This window comes from Pogona vitticeps, chromosome 4 (genome assembly GCF_051106095.1).
Source record: "Pogona vitticeps strain Pit_001003342236 chromosome 4, PviZW2.1, whole genome shotgun sequence".
NCBI classification, from domain to species: domain Eukaryota; kingdom Metazoa; phylum Chordata; class Lepidosauria; order Squamata; family Agamidae; genus Pogona; species Pogona vitticeps.
Window position 1 is genome coordinate 111940806 of NC_135786.1, and position 25104 is coordinate 111965909.

General features: G+C 41.0%; 2 protein-coding genes across 6 annotated transcripts in view; one reads left to right on the forward strand and one right to left on the reverse strand.

The window, feature by feature from the left end:
* The window catches only part of TPR (translocated promoter region, nuclear basket protein), a 60415-nt gene extending 37568 nt beyond the window's left edge, over positions 1 to 22847 (forward strand). The window contains exons 28-51 of one of the 5 annotated variants that reach the window (XM_072998112.2): positions 687 to 824; positions 1110 to 1241; positions 1941 to 2071; positions 3316 to 3526; positions 4166 to 4309; positions 4753 to 4951; positions 5540 to 5745; positions 6112 to 6173; positions 6735 to 6943; positions 8172 to 8444; positions 8707 to 8855; positions 9923 to 10006; positions 10516 to 10716; positions 11267 to 11401; positions 11741 to 11831; positions 12843 to 13021; positions 13731 to 13799; positions 14324 to 14418; positions 15121 to 15224; positions 18022 to 18117; positions 19455 to 19611; positions 21021 to 21139; positions 21732 to 21830; positions 22629 to 22847. In XM_072998112.2, coding sequence (XP_072854213.2) covers positions 687 to 824; positions 1110 to 1241; positions 1941 to 2071; positions 3316 to 3526; positions 4166 to 4309; positions 4753 to 4951; positions 5540 to 5745; positions 6112 to 6173; positions 6735 to 6943; positions 8172 to 8444; positions 8707 to 8855; positions 9923 to 10006; positions 10516 to 10716; positions 11267 to 11401; positions 11741 to 11831; positions 12843 to 13021; positions 13731 to 13799; positions 14324 to 14418; positions 15121 to 15224; positions 18022 to 18117; positions 19455 to 19611; positions 21021 to 21139; positions 21732 to 21830; positions 22629 to 22684 — 3339 coding nt within the window. In that variant the 3' untranslated portion in view covers positions 22685 to 22847. The remainder of the gene's footprint in view (positions 1 to 686; positions 825 to 1109; positions 1242 to 1940; positions 2072 to 3315; positions 3527 to 4165; positions 4310 to 4752; positions 4952 to 5539; positions 5746 to 6111; positions 6174 to 6734; positions 6944 to 8171; positions 8445 to 8706; positions 8856 to 9922; positions 10007 to 10515; positions 10717 to 11266; positions 11402 to 11740; positions 11832 to 12842; positions 13022 to 13730; positions 13800 to 14323; positions 14419 to 15120; positions 15225 to 18021; positions 18118 to 19454; positions 19612 to 21020; positions 21140 to 21731; positions 21831 to 22628) is intronic. The other 4 variants (XM_072998113.2, XM_072998114.2, XM_078392336.1 and 1 more) reach the window with 4 other exon arrangements.
* The window catches only part of PRG4 (proteoglycan 4), a 41524-nt gene continuing 38670 nt past the window's right edge, over positions 22251 to 25104 (reverse strand). Inside the window, exon 12 of the mRNA XM_072998116.2 lies at positions 22251 to 22988. Coding sequence (XP_072854217.2) covers positions 22885 to 22988 — 104 coding nt within the window. The 3' untranslated portion in view covers positions 22251 to 22884. The remainder of the gene's footprint in view (positions 22989 to 25104) is intronic.

Consider the following 25104-nt stretch of genomic DNA (forward strand, 5'->3'; position numbering starts at 1 on the left):
CATCTCCGTTTCCAACCCATAGAGCTAGCGTTTTGTCCACAGACAATCTTCCGTGGTCATGTGGCCAGCGTGACTAGACATGGAACGCCATTTACCTTCCCACCAAGGTGGTACCTATTTATCTACTCGCATTTTTGCATTTTGCATGCTTTCGAACTGCTAGGTTGGTAGGAGCTGGGACAAGCGATGGGGGCTCACTCGGTCGCGTGGATTCGATCTTACACCTGCAGGTCTTCTTACCTTGCAGCACAGAGGCTTCAGCGGTTTAACCCGCAGCACCACCATGTCCCTCTAAGGACTGCAAAGGTATAAATAATTTGAGAAGTGTTCCTGTGATCCAGCCTCCCAAGAAGACTGTTTGGCCACTGGTGCACAGCCACAAAAGCAGTGTTGCATCCATGCCACACTGTGCCCTCTGCTCACATGAGAGCATGATGAGGCCCTCTAGGCCTGGCTGGTGTTTCTTGTGAGCTCCCTATTCTCTCGATTGCACTGTGTGGCAGTGGGCCAAAGTCTTCAAGAAACGTCAGTGTGGAAAGAGTTGGAAGCAAAACATTTTTAAAATGCAAGGTTTTACTAATGGATACGCTAAAATCTCATAAAGAAATATGATAGCACTCCAGGCTGCATCTTTCCAGAGAGATTTGCACAAACATTTTGGACTGCAGTATTACTTTGAATTTTAGGTAACAGCAAAAACCATTGCCCAGCATGAAGAGCTTATGAAGAAGACTGAGACCATGAATGTTTTGATAGAAACCAACAAGATGCTGAGGGAAGAGAAGGAGAGATTGGAACAGGAGCTGCAGCAAATGCAAGCTAAAGTCAGTATGGGCTTTAACTATCATGTTCAGAATTCCCAAACAAACGTAGTCATGTCACTTGCTGTAGATATTCTGAAATAAAGCTGTAGCTTTCATTAAAAGTCCAAATTCCGGAACAGTAGTGCTCTAACAGTATTTCATAAAATTATTGGCTAATATTTTCCTTTGAGGAATTCATGGGATCTGTTCTTTTATTGAGAAAAAAATATATAAAAATGTGCAAAGAGAGGTTTTCATTTTACTGGATAGTAAAAGTGCCACATTAACATATAATTCTGCATGCAGGTGCGTAAGCTGGAAGCGGATATCATGCCTTTACAAGAGTCAAATGCCGAGCTGAGTGAGAAGAGTGGTATGCTCCAGGCAGAGAAGAAGCTCTTGGAGGAAGATGTCAAACGCTGGAAATCCCGGACCCAGGTGAGCTCCTGTCCATTTCTAACATAATCTCCTTTGCAAGACCTCGGTGCTTTTCTTCCAACTCAGATAAGCAGCTTTCTGTCTCAGAATGGCTGAAAATATAACTGAAATGACAGAAGGAGAGGGCTTAAAGAGAGGCAGAAGAAATCTGAGCTAGTTAGCAAATGCTTTTACACCCTTGGGTATTAAAGAGTTACCTGTAGGAAGGCACTGAAGATGTTGGAGTAAAGATCTGATGATAAGACAAGAGATGCTTTTGAATACTATCAGTGGAACTTGGCGAGGCTAAAGAAAAGTGTTTGAGAATATTGGAAGTCCAGGATGCTCATAGGAAGAGGAGCTGAATGTATATCTCTTCCCCCTTTTTTAGCAATATGCAGGGGGAACCGTTCAAATGAAAAACAGGGAAAGCTTTCATAAGGGAAATATTAATCTGTGATTGCCTAAGTTATCTTAGGATCCTTGTCCATGAACTCTGAAACATCACATGCTTGCTTTCTGGTGCTGATTTGCAGTATCTAAAAGGAAACTTTTAGTATTGAGATGTCATGGTTGAAACCAGTCTGGTTTGGCTAATAGGTGTTTGGAATTCCATGTTACAGTCTACTACAATCTGAAGCAAATTTTAAGCTTAAAAATGAAATCTGTTTTCCTGCCTTGTAAGAATCAAAACTAAAATGGCTGAACGCTCCCTTCTAGCACTTACTGAGCCAACAAAAAGATACAGATGTTGAAGAGTATCGGAAGTTGCTCTCTGAGAAAGAAGTGAACACCAAACGCATACAACAGATGAGTGAAGAAATAGGCAGACTTAAAGCAGAAATTGCAAGGTAAAAAAATTATGGAATGCCTCATAGGCTGGGAGAATGAATTTGATCATTTCCTTGCAGAGAGAAACAAGGGAGAGGAGTTTCACTTTGTTTTGCTTTGTCCTCTGTTTACTGTCCTGTTCAGTCACTTGTATATAGGATACAGTAGTGCAGGGATTTTACTGCTCATAAATTTGCAGTCTTTACCCATGCAATTTTGGCCCCATATTTAAACATTAAACGTGGCATTTTTTAGATCCTCTGATTATATGCTCTCAGGGAGCAGGGCAGGAAAGATCCCTACTGAAGATCCTAGAGAGTTTCAGACAGTTAAATAGTATCCAGTGGTTTCATATATATAAGCTTGAATCTATCTAGAAATGCACTTTTTTAGTAAGATGATCCATATGTTCCTTATTTCCTTGCCCTGCAAAACCTTCTGTGCCTTACCATGTTCTGAGCAAGTTCCCTCAACTCTTAGGAGTGACTTTGTCAGTGAAGTGAAACATAGCTTTGTATGGGAGGAACCAAGAGACCTCTGCCAAGCAAGCTACATTCAGCAGCTTCTCCATCTGGCTGTAACCTACAAACTTTCTCCAGTGTGGCTATAAAGCAGTGCTTCCCAACCTTGGGTCCCCAGATGTTCTTCGACTACAGTTCCCTGAAATCCTGGCCAGCATAGCTGGTGGTGAAGGCTTCTGGGCAACATAGCCTCTAATTTTCACTCTGCCTCTCGTGTGACTTTGCCCCTACATGTGTCGCGACTAGAACCAAAGGGGCGAAGACAGTTGTTGCATGGAGGAGGAGGAAAGCTGCACAGAGAGAGGTGACATTGTGTGCGCGCACATGTGCACAGCCACGCGCCTTAGAGGGAACATTGCTTCTGGGAGTTTTAGTCCCAAGAACATCTGGGGGGGGGGTCAAGGTTGGGAATCATTGCTGCAAGGCCTATCTGCAAGAAGAGGGCCATCATGTCTATTCTGGAGTCTTGTCTGTAACCACAGCTAAAGACCAGCTTGAGACCACTGGTGTAATAAATAAAAAATACCTTTAAAATAGGTGTATATTCATTTCTAGCCATACTGTAGCAAATGTATTATTTTGACTATTCTTACAGTTTTCTTTATAACCATTCAGTTCACATTTTCCTTAAACAAAAATATAGTAGTCCATAGAATCATACAACAGTTGAGTTGGAAGCAGCCTATGAAGGTGTCGAGTACACATGCTTGTGTAGTGTTAAGACTCTTTCGATGTATGTTCAGGTCAAATGCATCACTGACAACAAATCAGAACTTGGTCCAGTCCCTCCGTGAAGATTTAGCAAAAACAAAAACTGAAAAGGAAACCCTTCAGAGGGAGTTAGAAATGAAAGTGGCTGACATCCAAGAGAAAGTTAAGACCATAACTCAGGTCAAGAAAATTGGACGGAGATACAAGACACAGTATGAAGAGCTGAAAGCACAACATGACAAGGTAGGTTTCGGTGGCTGTAAATATTGAAGAGCGCTCTTCAGTCAGATTTTTAATATAGCTGCTTGTTTTCAGATTACTCTATTAAGAGTCGACAAATAGAATAAGTGAAACAGCTGTCATTTGGGTTTGATCATCATGACTACATGTAAAAAAGCTCATACTTCAGTCTATAGTTTTGAAGTACTTAACCCTACTCCAGTGATCTCTACAAAATGTATCATTATTCAACAAATAGTAATGTCTTTTCCAGTTCTGCAGGATGTTTTTGCATTGTAATTAATACTCAAAGACAGTATGCTTTTCTCTACGTGTGTTACTATTCTTTTTGAGGCCACAGTTCACAAGGAGCTTGATAGTGCTGACCACCTTAGGCCAAGGGGCAGACCAGCAAACTAATTAGCCACTCCATGTAGCTGATTCCTCCATCCACTGTATTTCGCCTGCATGCAGGACCTGTATAGGAGGAGCTGAGGTTCTTAAGGTTACTGTGCTTTTTGCCGGTGGCACTCCAGGGCACCTCTGCAGCCATAATCTGAGTGTGTGAATCTACAGAGCCCACGTTGGTTGAAGTTAGTGATATGCGTAATACTGATACTGGTCCCCAGCAGACATGTTTACATTATTCATCTGAAACTTCAGGTGATTGAAGCATCCACTCAGTCTTCTGCAGAACAGCAAGAGCAACAGGCTTCAGATAAGGAAGTTCAGGAGATGAAAGAAGCTCTGACCCAGGCTGAGGCCAAAATTAAAGCCCTGGAGGGACAGACTGAAAATTTACAGAAGGTAAGAGAGACTTATGTGATGTGCACATATGTGCATTCCTGGTATACAACTAGAGTAAAGGTTACTGGCAAGACAGAAGCAGGGTGCTGTGGCTTGTGTGTGTGTTTACTCACTTGCTCGTTCATTCATTTACCAGACTGAAAAGGTAGTTCTAAGGTAGTCCGTGCATGTACTACCCAAAGTTTCTTGTGGCAAATGCAGGGTGTGAATTTAGGGAATAGGGATAAGTTTTTATAAATCAAAATTCCATAATTGCCTTACCACAGGCAGAAATGCCTAGACTTACCGGTAAACGCCCTGATCAGTGACAGACATTTTGTATGTTTTTATAACCCTTGGATTCTATAGGATCTTCATCTTCAATGTTTGATTTAACCCACTGGCTGCTGGAAGTAATTACCCAGTCCTAAAAGCTCCATGAATTTTTCATTCTTTCTACACAGACTCTAGGAGAGAAAGACAATGAAGTAAAAAATCTGCAGGAACAGGTAGCCCAGCTGCAGTCGGATGTTTCCCGTCTTCATCAAGAATTACAAGAAAAAACAACCCAGGAAGAACAGCTCAGGCAACAGGTGGCTGAGAAGGAAGAAAAGACGAAGAAGACTCTTCTGGCTGCTAAGCAGAGGATTGCACAGTTAGCAGGTGGGTGGGTTGGGAACACTTCCTACTTTGCAGAGGCCTGTTGCGGCAGTAAGACAGAGGTGTGTGGAATCTTAAAAACTAAATCCTTTATCAAGGCACAGAGCAAAAGCCCACTTGATCAGATTCTGGGAACTGGCTGAGAAAGTAGTAAATATGGTCAGCATACGTATACATTTGCTCCCCCCCCCCCAATACAGTAATAGTCCACCCTTAGCTGTTCATATGGTAAACACATTCAGATTTTTGGGAACTAGAGATCAGATATGGTCAAGAGATCAGGAATCAATATTCATACATTCTGTGTCCCGTTCTTTCCAAATAAAACCAGAACTTGAAAACCCATCCTAGCGCCAGAGCTGGTGGACATGGTCTCTGAGGGGTCTCCTGAGACAAAGCTTCCCTTATCTCTCTGGCTTGAGTGGTGAAAAAAACAGGCAGAAAATCCTGTGTTAAAAATATCTTTGGATTGCTGTGGTACCTGTATCAAAATGAGTCTTCCAGGGAAAAATCTGTTCCCATACTTCCTTTGACGTGATTTGGTAAACAGAGTTCTGGAGAACAGACTGACTCTTCTGTTCCTCAATCAAGGGGCAAAAGAACAGCTGACAAAGGAAAATGAAGAATGGAAGCAAAAGAACAACACCCTGGAAGAGCAGAAGGCTGAGATGGAAGTCCGGATGAGTGCCCTGAAATCCCAGTACGAGGGCCGGGTTTGTCGCTTGGAGCGCGAGCTGCGAGAGCAGCAGGAGAGGCATCATGAGCAGCGGGATGAGCCTCCAGAGTCCACCAACAAGGTAGGTAGATGGTTTAGCTTTTCCCATCTGCTCCGCAAAGGTCCTGCTAGATTGGCAGTGGCCATTGAAATCCTATTGTAGTTCTTCATTCTCTTGCTGTAGGGTACCTCTGATAGGAGAGAGGGAAAGAGCTGCTGTTCTCAGTCAGCAGAAATGGTTAAGATGGCAAACTCACCTGGATGGTTTTCAGTGACAACATTTTGCTATATGTTGTTGTGATGTATGCACTTATGAATGTATAATAAGCACCTGAAAGTAAACAACCCCCCTGGTAATTCGGTAAAACACAAGACGAGAGTGATTTCTTAAGTACGTTTTTGTTGAACTTGTGGTTTCTGTGGTTTACCCATTCATTTTATTCATCAGGTTCCAGAACAGCAGAGACAGATTACTCTGAAGTCAACTCCTGCGGCAGGTGACAGAGGAATGTGAGTTCTGGCTTTCTTTTATCTGTACTTCTGTCAACTGTCTCCACCCCTACTTTGCTTGTTGTATCTATGCTGAGTGCAAGACTGCTAGATTTTATTTGGAAGAGTTTGATAACAGATGTAGTTCAAGCATTTTGAAAGATCAAGTATGCCATGACCACAGGTTTACCTTTACCTGTTTGCTTGTATACCTCTGAACACCATTCGTTGAGTAACACAAACACTGAGCTGTTGCACTCCTAACCTGTGTGTGACCTTCCCGTGGGCATTTGGTTGGCCATTGTAAGGATGCCAGTTTAAATTGACTGGTGGTCTGATGCGTTGCACCAGAGTCCTTTTTTAGATACTTCCACATGCATAAGATTCCAATGTATTTGTTCGTAGGAAAAAAGTGAAGGTTTAAGAGCTGTTCTAGATCATGCTTGGGAAAGTGGAGTGATCAAAATTAAGAGGTTTTGTATGGGTTGATGCCCTTTTAAAAACAAGTTGCATTGTAGTCTTGTTTATATGTTTAACTTAACATCAAACCAACATACATTTTCTTCTTTTTTTTTCCTCTAGTGCTAGTACTTCAGATCCACCAACAGCCAATATCAAACCAACTCCTGTTGTGTCTACCCCAAGCAAAGTGACAGCTGCTGCCATAGCTGGGAACAAATCAACTCCGAGGGCCAGTATCCGTCCTATGGTGACTCCAGCAACTGTGACAAATCCTACCACAACACCAACAGCCACTGTAATGCCAACCACACAAGTGGAGACTCAGGAAGGTAATTTCTGATTAGAAGATGCATCAGCTGAACATGTTAATACCTTATAATAAACAAATAGTTTAAAATAATTTAAAAGAGGTATAATGAGGGGAGAGCTATGTGAAACTGGGTTTAAATCAAAAATTCTAATGTACTATATAGCTTATGAAATATTAGTAAAAAGGAAAGCTTGACATTTTTAGCTGAGATTTTATATTTGAAACATATATATACTGCTGCCTTAGGATTTCTCTATGTTAAGGATTTTGTATAACATGAGTGTTCTCATGATAGCTGAAAATCTTCCTGTCATCATCTAGAGAAGCTGAAAACATCTAGCATAGTTTGCAAAAATTCATTTGAAAGCAATTCCTTAAAAATCAAAGGAGGAGAATTGTAAATGAAAGAGGAGTAAACTGAAATGGCTTGACCCATGGAAAATGTTTTTCTCCACCTGAGCATAGTTTTCAGTTTTCAAAATAATGGCTTGAAGAGAACAATGTTGTATTAGAAGGTAATATGTTGTTCAACTAAAGTTTAACAAGTTCATTCATCATTAAAATAATACTCATAATAATTTTGTGGTTAAAAAAAATCCCATGTGACTTTGAGTGCTGCATAGGTTTCTCCATTGTAAAGTCTAAATAAACGAGACACATATGAGGCCTCCTACCAGTTGTCCAGCATGTTGTATTAAACTTGATTAGTCACATCCAAATATGGCCTCTGTTTGAAGGAAAGGTACTGAAATAGATGGACCGTTAATCCCCATTTGCCACTTGATCGTGTCATGTTCGACTTCCTTTTTCACATACAGTGGTGCCTCGCAAGAAGAACGCCTCGCGGGATGAAAAACCCGCAAGACAAATCGTTTTTGCGATTGCTGTGATGCCTCGCAAGACAGCTTCTTCTATGTCTGTGCTTCGCAAGACTTTTTTTCCCCAAGACCAATGCCTCGCAAGACGAAAAAAAATTCATTCGTCTTGCAAGGTTCCCATAGGAATACATTACAATGCATTCCTATGGGAAACTGCTTTTCGCAAGATGAAAATTTTGCAAGACAGCGCTACTCACGGAACGAATTACATTCGTCTTGTGAGGCACCACTGTACTTTTTAAAAAGACGTGATACAGGATATATACATTAGAAGTTAGTATCTTGCACTCTGGGCCAAAGACATGGCTTTCAGTCAGAAATATTACAACCCATATTCTGTGACTCATTATCATAATACCTTCTTTTCAGCTATGCAGTCAGAAGGTCCCGTTGAACATGTTCCAGTCTTTGGAAGCACCAGTGGTTCTGTGCGCTCCACAAGCCCCAATGTGCAGACATCTCTGTCTCAGCCTATCTTGACAGTTCAGCAGCAGACTCAAGCTACAGCTTTTGTACAGCCCACTCAGCAGAGTCATCCCCCAATTGAGCCAGCCACTCAGGAACCCTCTCCAACGATTTTGGAGGTGGTACAAAGCTCCCAGATAGAACGGCCTTCTACATCAACAGCAGTGTTCGGCACAGGTTGGTTTAATTTCCTAGACAGGAATGTGAAGGGCATTGTCCTCTCAACTATGTTCCTGTATGCTTATTTTTAAAAAAACAAATTATTTAAATTCTAAAAAGCAATATTTTAAAATGAATAGCTTCTTTTCTAAATTGCTTCATATTCTGAATTATGTATTGCCAAGCGTTCCTCAAAATTAAAAATCCACAGTCACTGATTATGTTTAATTCCATCTGGCTAATGGAACGTTTGGAGCAAAAATAATATGTTTTCCTTAAGTTTCAGCGACACCAAGTTCTTCTTTACCCAAGCGGGCACGGGAAGAAGAAGAGGACAGCACCGTTGAGAATTCCGAACAGCTTTCTGAGGATATGGTTGATATGCCTCTTGCCAAAAAAATGAGAAGTGTCCAAAGAGTTGGGCCTGAGGTTTGTGCTAATAATTTGCTAGTCTTTCATATGGGTATCGCAGTTTGACTAATTGATAAATTAGAAAGCTGCCCCAGAAAGCTGGCTTTAAAATGTTCTTAAACAGTGAGAAGGGCATCAATCTGTTCCAGATTTGGTGGCCAATCAGTTGTGTCTGGATATACAGTGATGCCATTTCATAACTTTGGATCTCCCTGTATTGCTTAAAGTGTGTTACGTTTGGATTTGACAGCAGTCTCCTGCTTGTTCAGCATGCAGAGCCTGAGTAATTGGGTTGTTGCATACAAAAGCCATCTGCGTGTTGGAGCAGTCCGTAGTTAAGTCAGAAATAAGTCATATCCCTGTGACAAAGCAGTGCATTGGAAAAACAGTGGGAATTCCTCTGCTAAATGGCACTGGTTCTCTCTACCCCCCCCCCCCCTTTGGTTAGATCACATTTAAGGGACTGGCATTAAGCCAATCTCAGGGTAAGAGTAGAGTAAAAATGAACAGGTCAATGTTAACATAGCTCTTTAAAATTACATTTGTAAGGTTATAGATAAGGTTATATGTCATTTTCCTTTTTATGTTTAATAAACCCAGATACATAGGCATCCTTCAGTCTCGAGAGACTATGGTAACATGCTCTGAATCGAGGAGTGTCCTCTCCAGAGCATGAAGCCAGGGTAAGGTAATATGGAGGATAGGCTGTTACCCAAGCAGCAGATCCCCCCTCTCCACATTGCTGAAATGGTCCAATGGAAAGGCAAGAGCCAATACAATTGGTTCCAGCAATGTCGCAGGAGTTGGCAGAACGACACATGCTGCCTTCGGGACTCCAGCTCCGGATTTTGCCTCGAGGTTAACTCCTGAAGCCTTTTCCATGAGTGGATATAGCCACAAGGCAGTGGAGGTTTGAAATTGGAGTTTTCCTTCTCCTAGATGGGCTGCCTTCCATGGCTGACGAGCCCCACCTACCCGGCTAAACCCAGATACAACATTGTGTTCACGGTGAGATTGTAGGTGGCTTCCGTGTTTCCCGTAATCTCATACAGAAGTTAACATAAAGAATTACTATGGTATTTCAGGAAGAAGTCACTGCAGAAGAGAGTACAGATGGAGAAATAGAAGCTCAGGCCTTCAATCAGGATTCACAGGATTCTATTGGAGAGGTCAGCAGCCCTTCTCTTGATCAGTCCTGCGTTTCATCCGTACAGTGTGATGGAATCCAGAGAAGGCATTTTAATGTGATATGAATATATGGCAAAGGGAAGTAAGTCCAGTTCCTAGTATTTCTTAGGCTCCTGTCCCATGATCAGAGCTGTAGCAAACCCCCAGGCATAGCAGACACAGGCTGTGCTCTTTTTCAACTTGAGATCTCTCTCAGCTATTACTGGCAAGGACTTCAGGCCGTTAATGTCTTACTTGTCCTGGACAGGTGTGGCAACAAAAGCAGCACAGCCAGGGCCCCTTGTCTCTTGATACATTCTCTGTCAAGTGTGCTGGAGATGCAGACTCACCGATCTGCTCGAGGCACAAGGAACTTTCCTGTGTTATACCCACAATGTGTTCTTTAGAGAAATCTCTGGTGGGCGGAAGGATGATAATTGCTCTTAGTGGTGGTGTTAGCAGCATGTTGGCTTACTACGCTGATTTTGCCTATCTTTGCCTTGATTTGCAGGGTGTCACACAAGGAGAGTATACTCCCATGGAGGATAGTGAGGAAACTTCCCAGTCTCTCCCAATAGATCTTGGACCCCTTCAGTCAGATCAGCAGAATACAAGTTCATCCCAGGATGGCCAGGGCAAGAGAGATGATGTAATTGTCATTGACAGTGATGATGAAGAAGATGACGATGACGAAAATGATGGGGAAGCAGAGGTATATGGATTTTATTTTATATTTATTTTTATTTGTTTGTGCAAAAAAAGAGTTCTATATTGACTTTTTATGTTAAGTTTTTAAATATAGGTTAAACAAGTAACCACTTATTTAATATGCACAAATTATCAGGACTGTTATTTGTCAAAACTGATTTCTTATATTTAGGCAAATACAGAATATTATAAAAAAAATTTGTATGACTTCTTGACACTTCATCCCTAAATTAGGAAGTTGCCCCTCAGTTGTATCTGGAGGGCTGCATTTACCCAAGTGGGGAGAATGTGCAGCAACATCAGTGAGCATCATGTTCACTTTATTCTATGAACTAAGATGCAGAAAGAGGCTTCTGTGTTTCACTACTCCCTTTAAGGGACTATCTTCCTCTAACTGTGAAAGCAAAGCTATATGATTTCCAAGGATCTTGTTCATGAAAAATGCAAATGTTTCAGCTTGATTTTTTCCCATGTTGATCACTTGTATGAGCAAGTATTTCAGAGCTCAAACATGATTAGTTTCATCACAGTATTCTAAAATAATGCTGATGTAGGAATATGAGGATGAAGAAGAGGATGACGATGATGAGGATGATGAAGACACAGGAATGGGAGATGAAGGTGAAGACAGCAATGAGGGCACTGGGAGTGCTGATGGGACTGAGGGATATGAAGCAGATGGTGCTGAGGTAAGACTGGCTAAACAATTTCTGTGAATTGTGCTTAACTTGGTATTTTTCGTGCCCTGAGGGCTGCTTGGTGGGGATTTTATTGAAAATTCATGAAATTTGAAACAGTTGTCAAATTTTGTTTGATTAGTAAGAGATAATGAATCGGCTTTGATCTAGATAATAAAATATTCATCAAAGAGAGCACAAAATGAAGCATCTTAATATGAAGAGTGTAAATTAACAGCTGCTTAGTTGGCTTAAAGTACAAGAGAGATCATGAATTAAAAACATATCTTTAAAAACCTAGGAGAAATGTCCACTTTCAACCCCTCACAAGTTGTATTTTGACTTTTAAAGGGACCTGATGGAGTTGATCCCAGTACAGAAACAGAAGAGAGCATTGCTGGAGGTGAAAGTAGCCAGAGGGCAGCTGACTCTCAAAACTGTGGTATGGTGTAATTTGGTGTTTTTATGAAAATTTTGTATTTATGTAAGGAAAACAGACTGGGGGGGGGAGATCTAAGATGTGCGGCTGTGTGTGCACATTCAGCTCTGCCTCCCTCCATGCAGCTTTCCTCCTCCGCACAGCCCTTTTGGTTCTGGTAGTGAGGGAACCCTGTGCACACATACACACACACACAGAAAGAGAGAGAGAGAGAGATGGGGGGGAGAATGCACACACACACACACACACGAGAGAGAGGCCGAGTCCCACCCAGCAGGGCTGAAAATTAGAGGGTATGTTGATCATAAAGAACATGGCCTTTATTTTGATTTTAGGGAAAACAAAATAAATATTTTTAAAAACATGTCAAAACAGGGCTGTATGCCTTCCTTGGATATAGGGGCAATTTTTGTCCTTCACTGACCTGAAGGCCCCGGAGTCCCTCCAAAAATCCAAATCCTTCGCAAACTTTTCAAAGACCAGAACCGATGGGAGCATGATTTCCAGTTTGGTAGAAGCTCAAAAGATGTACATGTATAAGAGTGTGCATGCTCGCAAACACATTAGTTAGACTGTGTGCCATCTTAGAGAGAAGAAACGCTGCTCCTGAAACTTTTAATAAAAGCATTTTTAATACAAAATATGTTAAAGATCTTGGAGGCGGGCATAAAAATGGCTTTGGGGTAACACGCAGCCTGTGGGATGCTTTATTTTCACACCTGTATAAAAGTATCATTTCATTCAGTTCTGGGGGTGTTGTTGTTTAGGATCTGTAGCGTATGGCAGTTTTTGTCTTCCAGATCCTAGAAGGTATGCCCATCCTTCTCTTAATATTCATGGCGAAATGGAGATTCTTTACATGTCATAGTGGACACTTTGGTTGTTTCATTTTTTTGTCCTGTTCTTATTCTCATTAGGCAAAATATTCTCATTTTTCATCATATTTGGAAGTGGTTGATTACAGGTTTTTGTTCACATATATCCAGTTGTAAATACATATTTCTGTATTGTTAGGTGAAGGGAACTCAGGAGCGGCAGAGTCCACTTTTTCTCAGGAAAGTCCAAGAGAACAGCAGCCAACATCTGCTTCTGAGAGACAGGTGCCACGTCCTCCTCGGCCTCACCCCTTGCCCCCACGACTGACCATTCATGCTATTCCTGCTCCACCGCAGGAGCTGGGACCGCCAGTACAGGTACAGAACCAAGAGGAGATGGCTCCTCTGACAGGTTCTTATTCCTGTGCATTTGCCAGGCTATTTTTTGGGGTCATTCCTCCTTTAGAAAAAGAAAAAAAAATGGGAGTCTCAGAGTAAGTAGGAATGATTATACCTAGCTGGGTTTTACATTCTTCTCAAATTTGGCTTCAAGGAATTGCCATTATTATTTGTTCTAGAATTACTACAGGGTCTGGTACAGTGGTAAGGTGGTCCATATCACCTCTAGTGTGGGTGATTCCCACTACTCCCACCGTCTCCAAATTGACGGGTTGAGTAATGACATGCACTAAAGTGTTCATGCCAGAGCATCGCTTGATTACAACTTTTCTCCCTGTTTTTTGCATCACTATCTCCAAGGGAAAAATACTCTTTAGGGATGAAAAATAAAATCAGAACTTCATTGTTCGGCTCAAAACAATACACATTACAAACAGAACTGCAAAATTTGGGTTCCGTACAGTATGTGGAAATAAATGTATAGTGTATAATGTGTGTTAGAAGATCTTGTTTTGCAGGAAAAATAGATTCAGAAATTTGAATTAAAATGTGTCAGTTTCATTTAAAAATTGCAGATGAGGAAGTAGATAGAAAAATGACAGTGGAAATCGATCCATTCATCTTGTGCTGGGGGGCTCAAGTTAGATTTGGCCATGCATACTAAAGCATTTTACACTTTAATACATAGCGGATACCGATGACTCGGAGGCAGTCAGTGGGACGTGGACTTCAGTTAACCCCCGGCATCGGAGGCATGGTAAGTAGCATAATTTCCTTAAATACAGAACTTTTCCTCTATTAAAGTTGTGTTATCTCAGGCCTCTGATCCATTTAGAGACTGCTGTCTCCCATTGTTTCTAAAATGAATTGAGTAGTTGTAATTTTCCATCTTGACAGAACAGCTGTGCCCCTTGTGACTTCAATGATCATATTTTCCTCCTGTTGCAATAGATGCAGAATTTTTTAACCAGTTCCAAAGCACAAGATCAGGGTGATGTTTTGGGCTCTGGTGTAGAAAGTTAGGTATAAAGACTAACAAAATGGAGAAACCAACAAAAAAAATCATTGTATCTTTCTACTGAGGTTGGGTTCTTTGAATTGCTCTTCTGCTCTTTTGTCCATCACGGACATGCCTTCAAGTACAGAATGAGTAAAACTGACTATAAATAGGACTGCTCTTTATCTCTTTGAAAGAGCAAATGGTTATAAATTGCGGTTGATTAAAAAGGAACATTGACAGAAAAATCTTTGTGTTTCTTGTCCTAATGATGTTTTCTTCAGCAGCAGCACTTTTTTGATGATGAGGACAGGACCGTTCCAAGCACTCCAACCTTGGTTGTTCCACATCGTACAGATGGATTTGCAGAAGCCATTCAGTAAGTGGATTTTCAGCTGAGACACCAAAATGTTGCCTCTCCCATGACATTGGAATGTTAGGATCATGAAATGACATTTAAAAGAATAGCAAGTGAACTATTTTCCTGTCAGTTCATCCTTTTAAAGCCATTGTAGCACTTCAGGTCAAATGGCAGGAAGCCACAGAGAAAACAGAAAACCATCAAGCTATTATATTACCTTTCAGGTATTTTAGGCTACAGTTCCTCCATCACAGACTATTTGCTGTCCTGGCTGGTACCTAGTAGTCTAAAATGTCTCAGCAGAACAAAAGCCCGTGCTATAAAGAAAGATATTTCATGTGAAATGATTTCTGAGAACTTCCACATGCAATTGTTCTATTCCCAACCCGCTTCTGCAACAACATATTGTGCTTTCCTGAAATTGGTGGTTCTTGGACACTTTTTGTATCACCCTTTAGTATTCTTCAAATAATGTAAAATTGCCAGAATAGTTCCTGTCTTGTAGAATACAGACTTTGTTTTTTCGGCCACTGTACTTTTTTTTACCATGTGCAGTGGGAGAATTCCTCTACCAAACACATTGCTGGAATAAATTCCCTATCACAGAAAGTTATTGCTATGCTCTTACCTTGTTTAATCATTATTTTCTTCTTCTCTGTCCATCATAAAGACAAAGAGTTAGCCACCAACACATAAAACTGAACTCATTCTCTCTTCCAGCTCCCCTCAGGTTGCTGGAGTTCCCAGGTTTAGGTTTGGCCCTCCTGAAGATATGCCACAGACTTCTGGTCAGTCAGATCTTGGGCAACTCGCATCACAAGGAGGTAAAGCTGTCCTATGTTGCCCTTTTGTTTTCTGTTCAGTGAGATTTGCAAAGATAATGTTGTTTAGTCGTTTAGTTATGTCCGACTCTTCGTGACCCCATGGACCAGAGCACGCCAGGCCCTCCTGTCTTCCACTGCCTCCTGGAGTTGGGTCAAATTCATGTTGGTAGCTTTGATAACACTGTCCAACCATCTCATCCTCTGCCGTCCCCTTCTCCTCTTGCCCTCACACTTTCCCAACATTAGGGAAAGATAATAGAAATTGCAAAACAGCTCAGATAAGATAATCTCATCCTGTTCTAGGCAAAACTAACTGGTCAGTCTTAAAAAAAACATACATGGTAAAGAGTCTCTGAAATGATTTGTGCAACATCATTAAGTGCCTTTTTAAAAGCTTGCAAAGGTGTGTTACCCTCCAGGTGCTAAATGTGTCCACTGTTAGAGGACTTGGTATTTGGACATAGAATGTAACAGTTTCTGTATCTTACCTTTCATTTGTGCAGACAAAAGCAGTGAAGATGTTCATCTTCATCGCTTTTGAGAGAAATATGAGCATCCACGGAGACCATAGGAAAACTGGCTTATATGACAAACAGCTTGCATTTCCAACGTCTTTTCTCCCTTGAATTTTTTTTTTTTTGCTTGAATTTCCTTGCTCTGTAATCCACTATTTCTGCTGTTTCTCTGTTACGTTGTTCCCTTATGCCTTCCCAGTCTCTTTGACAGATGTCTGTATTGCTTCAAATCCAGGAGGTGGTTTTCCAGTGGTGCTGTTCCACCAGTAGAAGAGACCTCTGGGAAATCAACCCCACCCCACCCCCACCCTTGCCCAACGCAGCCTCCTGTTTGCCCTTCAGGTCTTCTTCTTTAGAATTAGGAAAGCCTATGGAGTAAATGTGAGGTGTATTTGGAATTGGAGTACTATAGGGATGAGTAGAGGATGGGAAAATTCAGTTGTGCAAATGGACATCCATTTGGATATAGTCCACAATCTTGCAAACAAAGTAAAATATGCTTAGATTTATCAAAATTCACCTGTGAAGGGTTTTCTTGTATAAAGATGTATATATGATGGATAGCTTTACCATCAGCCCACAAAAAAATCATTGTGACCTGGTGTTTGCTCGGTAGTTCAACACTTACTGAAGTACATATGTGGAACATAACTTTTTCATTGTAACATACTAAAGAGTTTGGCCAGTATAGCTTTCCAGAGAACGTGCAGAGTTTCCCCCAATTAACAAAGCTCATTCTGGTGCAAGTGCTCTTTCATACAATATGGCTACTTTTGCATGCAGCCTTCTCCAAAGTGAGGCATTTCCTGTATACCATCTTGCTACAGTATGTGGCCCATAGCCCTCTTAGTATGCTTCTTATGATGGAGCAGAGCCTGATCTTGGAGCAAGAGCAGTTTCTTCTGATAAGTTAGTGCATAGGAGATGAATTCCTGAGTAGAAAGGGAAAACTCAGAACTCTTCCACACAACTACATGAAGTGAAACTGCTGCTCAAAAAACCATTTAACAACATCTTATGATCTTTTAACATTCTGTGATGGAAAGATACCACTATTTACATATCTCTCTAAATTCCCACAAACTGTACACCATTTCCATAAGCCATATGTTCTAGAAACATAGATTTATTTATTTATTTATTTATTTGTCTGTTTGTTTGTCTGCTTGTTTGTTTTTATTTTTGGCCTGGGAAGTATGTTTTTTTGATTGGAAAGTGAGGTAAAATACTCTTCCACCAGAGGGTCGTTTATTTTAAATCACTTGTGAAACCAATTGGTTTCAATTGTTTTGGCACCTCTTTTGGTGCATATTGTGTCTTTGCCAGCAAGAGGTGTGGACAGGGCTGGAGAGGCAATTGATGAGCACTGGCAAAGGCAGAAGGAGGAGAATGTGGAGACCGGAAGCTGTCAGAGAGGTGGGAACAACAACAACAGCCACATCTGCCCCGTGGCACCAGGAGCCAGCCCATTGCTGAGCTTCCCTGCCTGGTTCAGCTGTCACATGCCACCCAACTGATGGGTTGGTGAAGCCGGACTGCTGCATCTTGGGATGTGATGCTGCTCCTCTCTGCTGGCTTCTAGCGTCATACCACAGCTTCTGGGCAGTGAAGCTGACCATTGCGTCCTAGATCCCAGTAAAGCTGTGTGGCTGCAGTAACCCAGCTTCACCGCCCATCAGCCAGGCAGCTGAAACAAAAGGAAACAGCAATTTATAATCATGCGACAGTCACATGGTTATAAATCACATTAAATAACACTAAAGCATATTGTTTGTTATATCCAGGCCCTTGGTTTACTGTTTGCATCCATTTCTCCAACTGTAGTGTGTTTTTCCGTGAAGATTTTCCATCATCCGAGTGACGTTATCTGGAAGTTGAGTCATGGCAACCAGACTTCTTTCTTACTAGGTTGAAATGTTTCACTACTCATGTTTCAGCCTAATAAGAAAGAAGTCCAGTTGCCATGACTCAACTTCCAGATGTAATATGTTTGGTTCATTATTTTTCCTGAATTTTGATTTCTATATGGAGAATCCACATTCTCAGCTATGTACTTGTTTTTTGTCTAGTCAGTTAAAGGGAAGGCAGCACTACCTGACTAGCATCTGACCAAGAACCGCACAGCAGAGTTTAGTATGCTCAGTTAGTCTCTTCACTTTCTGAACCATTTCCTACTACCATAAACAGCTCCATTTCATAAACAGCTACAATTTTCCTAATTTTAGAGCAAAAAGAACCTGTTTGTTTCCCTATAACCAAAAATGCTTCCAAATTGCTTGTAGGGTTAGGAATGTATGAAACCCCTCTCTTCCTTGCCCATGAAGAAGAATCAGGAGGTCGTAGTGTCCCAACAACTCCACTTCAGGTTGCAGCACCAGGTGAGTACTGGATGTCTCCCTAGAACCATTTTGGTTCTGTGGATAGTGAGTCCATCACGGTTCCACTTGTGCTAGCCTCCTGTGGCATCTGAATGATTTGCAAGAATTTACAGATGATCTGACACCCCATTCCCAAGGCACCTCTTCATATAAAATGAAGATAGTTTATTGAAAATGCATGTACAAGTGTAATAAAAATGTGTGTTCATGGAAAAAAACCAAAAATGCACTTCCAACAAACTATGTTAACTTAGATGTCAAAAAGTATATGGTTTCCATCGTTGAATGACTGTCAGTCACTAAGCATAGGGGTCTCCTGTCCTTTCTGAAACTAGTTTGTCTGTACGTCACCTAATATTATTTCTATTTTTGTCTCTCCCATGTGAGAAATAGGAAGGTGTGATTGGGTGCATTTAATTCAGAGATAAACTTGGATAAATGGATGGCACATCTGTTTCTCATACATTGATTAGAACAGCTGAAAAATTGTGCTGGTGTAACTCCATTAGTATAAATTTCTCTTCAAATTGCCATACATTAAGAAATTAATGTATTTGCTGTTGCACACCAAGTCACACAATTAGTGTGCAGCAACAAATGCCTGCACTAGCTGCTTAATGTGCACCAATTCACAGCTGTGATTTACCCCAACAGATTTACCATCAATGGTGTTAGTAGGATTCTGGCCACTGCCCTGCAAATTCCAAAGCGCTTTTGCTTGCATTCTGATCCACAAATATTTTCAAAACCATGCCTACACAACTCGTGGCTTCCAAAGCACAGCACTGCCGACTGAGTATTTAACAAATGCTGTACAGCACCGCCTCCCCAGCTTTATTGTATTGGGTAGACAGATGGATAACTGTGAAGACATGCAAATAATTCAGATTTTGTATTATGAAATACTGTATGTGTTCCACTTTGTAATCAATTCAGTTGAAATTATCTCTTTTTATTTAAGGGTGGACAAGTGGACTAAATATCCCCCGGCCCATTTTTTTGCAAGTCCTCTTCACTGAATTTTGAAAAAGATTGTTATTATTTCTGAAAACAGTGTACAAAGGTGCACATGTTTTCTATAGGCTTCTTTTAAGCAAGAAGTGTAATTTAGAAACATGCTACCAAATTCCAGAGCTATATGGAACTGGAAGGCAGTCATCTTTCCTGGGTAGGAAAGGGAGAGATTGATCCATTGACCCACCAAAAATTGTCCACCACTTACGTATTTCAGTGTTCAGTATCTTCGATTTCCTGATTGCGAGATGCAGTGGGAGCAGATGGTATAAAGTTCATGAGCAGCTGTAACATAGTTTCTTTCCTTTTGCCATTCTTTCTAGTTTCTGTGTTTACTGAAAGTAGCACTGCTGATGCTTCAGAACATGCCTCCCAGTCTGTCCCGATGGTTACAACATCTACTGGTAACTTATCAACCACTTCAGAATCTGGGACAGGTGACGATGGTGATGAAGTTTTTGTGGAGGCAGAATCAGAAGGGTAAGCTCAGCCATGCAGTTGGTTGTCACTACATTCTCCCTTGGTAGAGGACTGGTGTGTATGTGATTTTACTGGACTCACAGAATAACTGAGTTGGAAGGGAATTGGCAATTGAGTCCAACCCCCTGGTCATTGCAGGAACCCAAATCAAAGCAGATTTGACAGATGATTGTCCAGTTTTCTCTTGAATCCCTCCAGCGCTAGACCACTCACCTGCCATTGTTTGTATTAACTAATGAGCTGTCAAAAACTCAAATCAAGTTTCTTTTGTCCAAGAATATACCCGTGTTACTGATTTGATGTCTAGCAGAAGGTGCAAAGGTCACAACCATTCAGATGCCCCCAACTTCCCATTTCACTCTTGATGCCAGTACTGTTGCAGCAGTGCCATTATCCCTATCAGAGTAGCACTTTGCAGTATGTGTACTTCAGTAAAGCCCTGCCTTGTATTGTTAGCATGTGCTGCATCCACAGGACCAGCATAGTCCCTAGCAGTAACTAAACTCAAAACAATTGCTGCTATTGGTTGTAACGGGAACAGTGCTCAAGGGATTTACAAATGACCCCATAAAATCCAGCATGAGGAATGCTGCCTTTGTTTCCATTTCAAAAATATGATCCTATTTATCCTGCTGTGAAGATAGACATGAAGAGCATTCCACAACTCCAGTGGAACACCATGCTCCACAATACACTAGGGCTGCGGATAAGACCATTTGTTTTAATAGGAAGCAGTACTGCAGTTGAGAAATTGAGCTGTGAATCACAACATTTTTAGAAAAGCAAGCATCTGGTATCAGTTGGAGTGTCAGACTGGGACTAAAGAGATTCAAGGAATTGCCATTATTATATGTTCTTATGAACTGATGTTCTTGTTTCCTCTAGAAAGAGGAAAGAGTGTCTGTTCCAAGTGTTATATGTTTTAACTAACTTGAGGCTGCAATCTTGAAACAGAATTTTCAAATGGCTGCAGGGTGTGATTTATGTGCACTGAAAAATGGCATTCAAATTAGACAAGTAATATATTCCATTATCCTCTGAAGCTGGCTGTAGTAAAACTCTGAGGCTCCTCAAACTGGACTGTCAGACTGCTCGGCAGCAATTGCCAACAGCAGGGAAAGAGGTTTTAATCAAGACTTGCATTCCTCTAGGCATGCCTAGCAGTTGCAACACTATGTTGTATTTCATTGATAATGTATGGTCTGCAGAGATTAGGTATAATGCATACACTCAGTAATTTTATTGCCGTGTGTTTTATGCTCAGAGATCAACCCAGGTATCCTGCCAGGCAGTGTGTGTTTGTACAGAATTCAGACGTGCTGCTGTGTCAGCTGTCCACACATTAGAGGGGAAGCTTTCTTGCAATATATACATGTATTTCACCACACTGCTATGTGTATCCCCTTCAGAATTACTTCAGAGGTTGGTCTAGAAATTGATAGCCAGCAAGAAGAAGAATCATCTCAAGCTCCTGATGAGTCAGACCTCCCTTCTACCAGTCAGGATCCTCCTTCTAGTTCCTCTGCAGGTACAGTTCACTCCCATTCAGTCTTAATGATCTGTATAGCCAGTTTGAGGCACTACTCTTTTGCATTGATAAAGGGTTGCCAAATTAGTATAATTAGGTACTAAGATCTCCATCCAACTGGAGCATTGAATCACTGAATCAGTGGAGGTTATGGGGTTTGTACCACCTCATCTTGGTACTTCTGGAGCGGGCCAGGTTAGATGCTTACAGCTTCCAGAGTCTCTCATCCAGCCTACACACTGATTGTCATGTTTTAATCAAAAATCTTGCTCAAAGTATTAAAAATAACTTTTGCTTTCCATTACTAATGACTACATTTCTAAGTATTGGAATTTGTGTGTTACTCCCATTTACTATTGAAGCAGAGTGAGAAAATGCTTGTGATAACTGAATAGCAGCATGCAGAAGAGATGAGAGACAGTTATTTTTTCCATAGAGATTTTATTTGTTGCACCTCCACCTCCACAAGTCGGAAGTACAAAAATTAAGAGCACAGCTTGTATATTGAAAATTGGCAATTTGCTATACTTCTTAGCAACACAAATCACAATACAGTCACAGCATTTTCTATCTCATGCCATTTCCTTTTCAGACACAAGCAGTAATCATCCCAAGCCTTTCCGACGGGTTAGGCTCCAACCACCCACATTAAGAACAGGAGTTCGTGGTCGTCAGTTTAACAGACAGAGGGGTAGGTACCCTTCAGTGTTACCACTAACATGCCAGATGTCTAATGGTTTCCCTATATGTTGTTTAGACAAACAGTATATGGATTGGATAGTACTGTGGCCACCAACATCATGCATTGGGTTTAAAGACATCAGATAATCTAAAGATTAGTCTAAAAATTCTACAGTTTACGCCGGGTTGTTCTTTTGAAATAAGAGGAAAATAACAAATTTAAGGATGATCTGGAACAGTGTATAGCTGTTATAAAGGGATTTGATGTGCAGTAATAGCAAAAAAACCCAAACAAAACAAAACACACATACAACCTTACCACTAGAATTTTAAAAAGAATTAGGAATTCCCATTTTTTAAATGTCTGAAGCAATGGTATCTTCAATTACCTACAGAAGAGGTTGCTCTTTAAAGATGCAAATCATTTTCATTTTCTTTTAAATTACAATTGAATAATTTTTAACTTTAGTGTATCAAGTGTTCTCCAAAGTGAATTCTTTTGTAGCCTCTAGGGAGTCAATCTAACTATCAATAACATGTTTGAATGAGTTGAAATGTATTTCTCAGTCTATCCTGTTGTTTTTAACTTGCTTATAAATGGGTGAAGTTAACAATTAGGTGCCTGTTACAGTTCTGAGTCTGTCCTCTTTAAAGTAGCAGAACTGGTTGGTGTCCCAAAAGGGGTAGCTTTGGCATTGGCCGTGCGGAGTTGTGGCTCAATAAATCCTCTAACATTGACATTTAAGGTAGCAAAAGACAAAAAGTTAATTAGAACAAAAATATATGTGTATTTTGCTTTATCTTGCAGGTGTAACCCATGCGATGGGCGGCAGAGGAGGCCTGAACAGAGGCAATATTAATTAAGTTCTGTACAAATTTTGGAAATGGTGTATACTGTCTAATCTGTCTTTTATTCTGTATTAGTGTAATGGCTGCTAAGTTTAAATCAGTTTTTTTATTTTGAATTTGGATCAATGTATGAACATTTCATTGTCTTTTATTAATAAAAACTTAGAGAAATTGTCAATGCAACAGCTTTTCTTTCAACCACTTGAATTTTCTCATCACTCTGAAGGACACTTGTACCAGGCGCCGGAAACAGTCTGCCCAGTCTGCAGAGTGACTGGTCTTGCGATTCTGCTGCCCACGTCCACACTGTAATATTGATCTGAAAGAGATAGGAAAAATACTGGTTTCTAGATGCAATCTTATGAAAGACCCCAAAGACTCCAAAGCAGAAAAACAAGTACTGTATGAATCCTTCTTTCCACTGACTTGGAACAGAAGGCATTTCTATCCAGATGAACTTGTTCACATTGAGAGGGAGCAGCACAGTTCAGGTTCAGCTTTCACGGCCAGCCCCTCCCAGATAAATATTTCTATGTTTATGGAAAGTTTAAAGCACGGGAGGCCAGAGTCTAGAGAGGCTGCACACAGCTGTCCATAGACTTTGCTGGTGGTATGACCTCACCCCCCCCCCCAATTGTATCAAAAATGGGAATGGGAGTACTAAAAAACTTGCACCCTTTAGTGGCCAAAATAACAGCAACCCGGAGGTGGGGGGGAAGGGTGATGGCACAATTGCCTCCCCATATCAAGGGGAAGGAAAAAGGGACTTTTTGATTCCAAATAGCTTTTCTAAAATATTGAGGATGTGGGAATGACAGGGAGCCATATTTTGCGCTTCCAAAAGGCTGCATGCAGCCAGCAGGTCACATGTTGCCCACCAGTGGCCTAAGGAAGCGGAATATTTGTCAATCTATTTGTAAGTTTAGTCCTGAGATTTAGACTCACTGGATGGCATAGTGAGCTTGGAATACTTAGCTGCAGAGCCAGGATTTGGAAGTTTGATTTGGAACTGTTATTATCATGGAATGTTCCAGCACATAGGGAAACCTAGAGGTGTTCATACCTTTCCGTATAATGCCTGGATAATAAGGGTTGAAGGTAGGGCTGCTTTCTTGCATGCACACATGCACGCACGCACACACAAAGGTTGCTGAATCTTGTGCGATGCAGTGTAATGTTAATGTATTTATTAACAATTTGTAGACTGGTTGTAGGTTTTTCAGGCTGTTTGGCCATGATCCAAAGGTTTTTCTTCCTAACATTTTGCAGTCTCTGTGGCCAGCATCTTCAGAGGACAGGAGTTAGAACTCTGTGTTCTGGTGTACTGTGTGGAATAGTTGAGTATTTATAGTTGTTGGATCAGCTTTTTGTCCTTTTCAGTGCACACAAAAGACTAGCTAACAACACCCTTCAATCACAGTGACAGACCATCTCCCCCTTATCACAACAACACACTCATAACAAAAAACACCCTGATCACCATAATCACCCAATCTCCTGAAAAGGACAAAAGCTGACCCCACAGCTACAAATAATTAACTGTCCCACACACTACACCAGAACACAGACAGAGTTCTAAATCCTGTCCTCTGAAGAGACTGGCAAAACATTAGGAAGAAAAACCTTTCGAATACGGCCAAACAGCTCCAAAAGCCTACAACAACCATTGGATACTGGCCGTGAAAGCCTTCTAAAATACAATTTGAAGACTGTTATCTACATTAGACTACAAGAAACATTCTCACACAACCCAAAGCCTGCCAAAATCCTCTTTCATAAAGTTATGCCCATGCAAGCTGATGATACTATCTGCTGCAGGCTTTTGTTGCTTATTAAAAGTTTCCTATTCCAAACCACCACCACCACAAGTTCTGAGGCTCCCTTGAGATCTCTTTTGACCTGAGGGAGACTTTGGAAACCTCTGGCGTTTTTTAAGGAGGCCTTTAATGCCTGAAAAATTGTTGATGATGGATGATCCTGCCACTGGGGGATGGGGAATGGAATAAAAACTTCTAATGAGCAGAAATAGCTGCTAAAATTTGGCACAAATTATTTCCCTGGAAGCAGTGAGGAAAAGCCCCTTCAAAAGAGGTGTTTGGTCGGTGTAAAGAATTTGTAATGGCAGCTAAGTGGAGTAATACTATAAAAAACTAAAATACTTGCTTCAAATAGAACTTTTCAAGTTTGCCACTATGGTGATATATTTTGGCAGTGAATTCCAACAGTGGAACAATGTCAGCTGAGTTATAGCCCATGGAGTTGACCCCTTCAATGCCGTTGGATGCCAAAATTGGCCAGCGTGTGGTGTGCTATCATAAATGCTACCCTGTTTCCCCAAAAATAAGACCTAACCTGAAAATAAGCCCTAGTATGATTTTTCGGGATGCTCATAATATAAGCCCTATCCCAAAAATAAGCCCAAGTTAAATGAAACC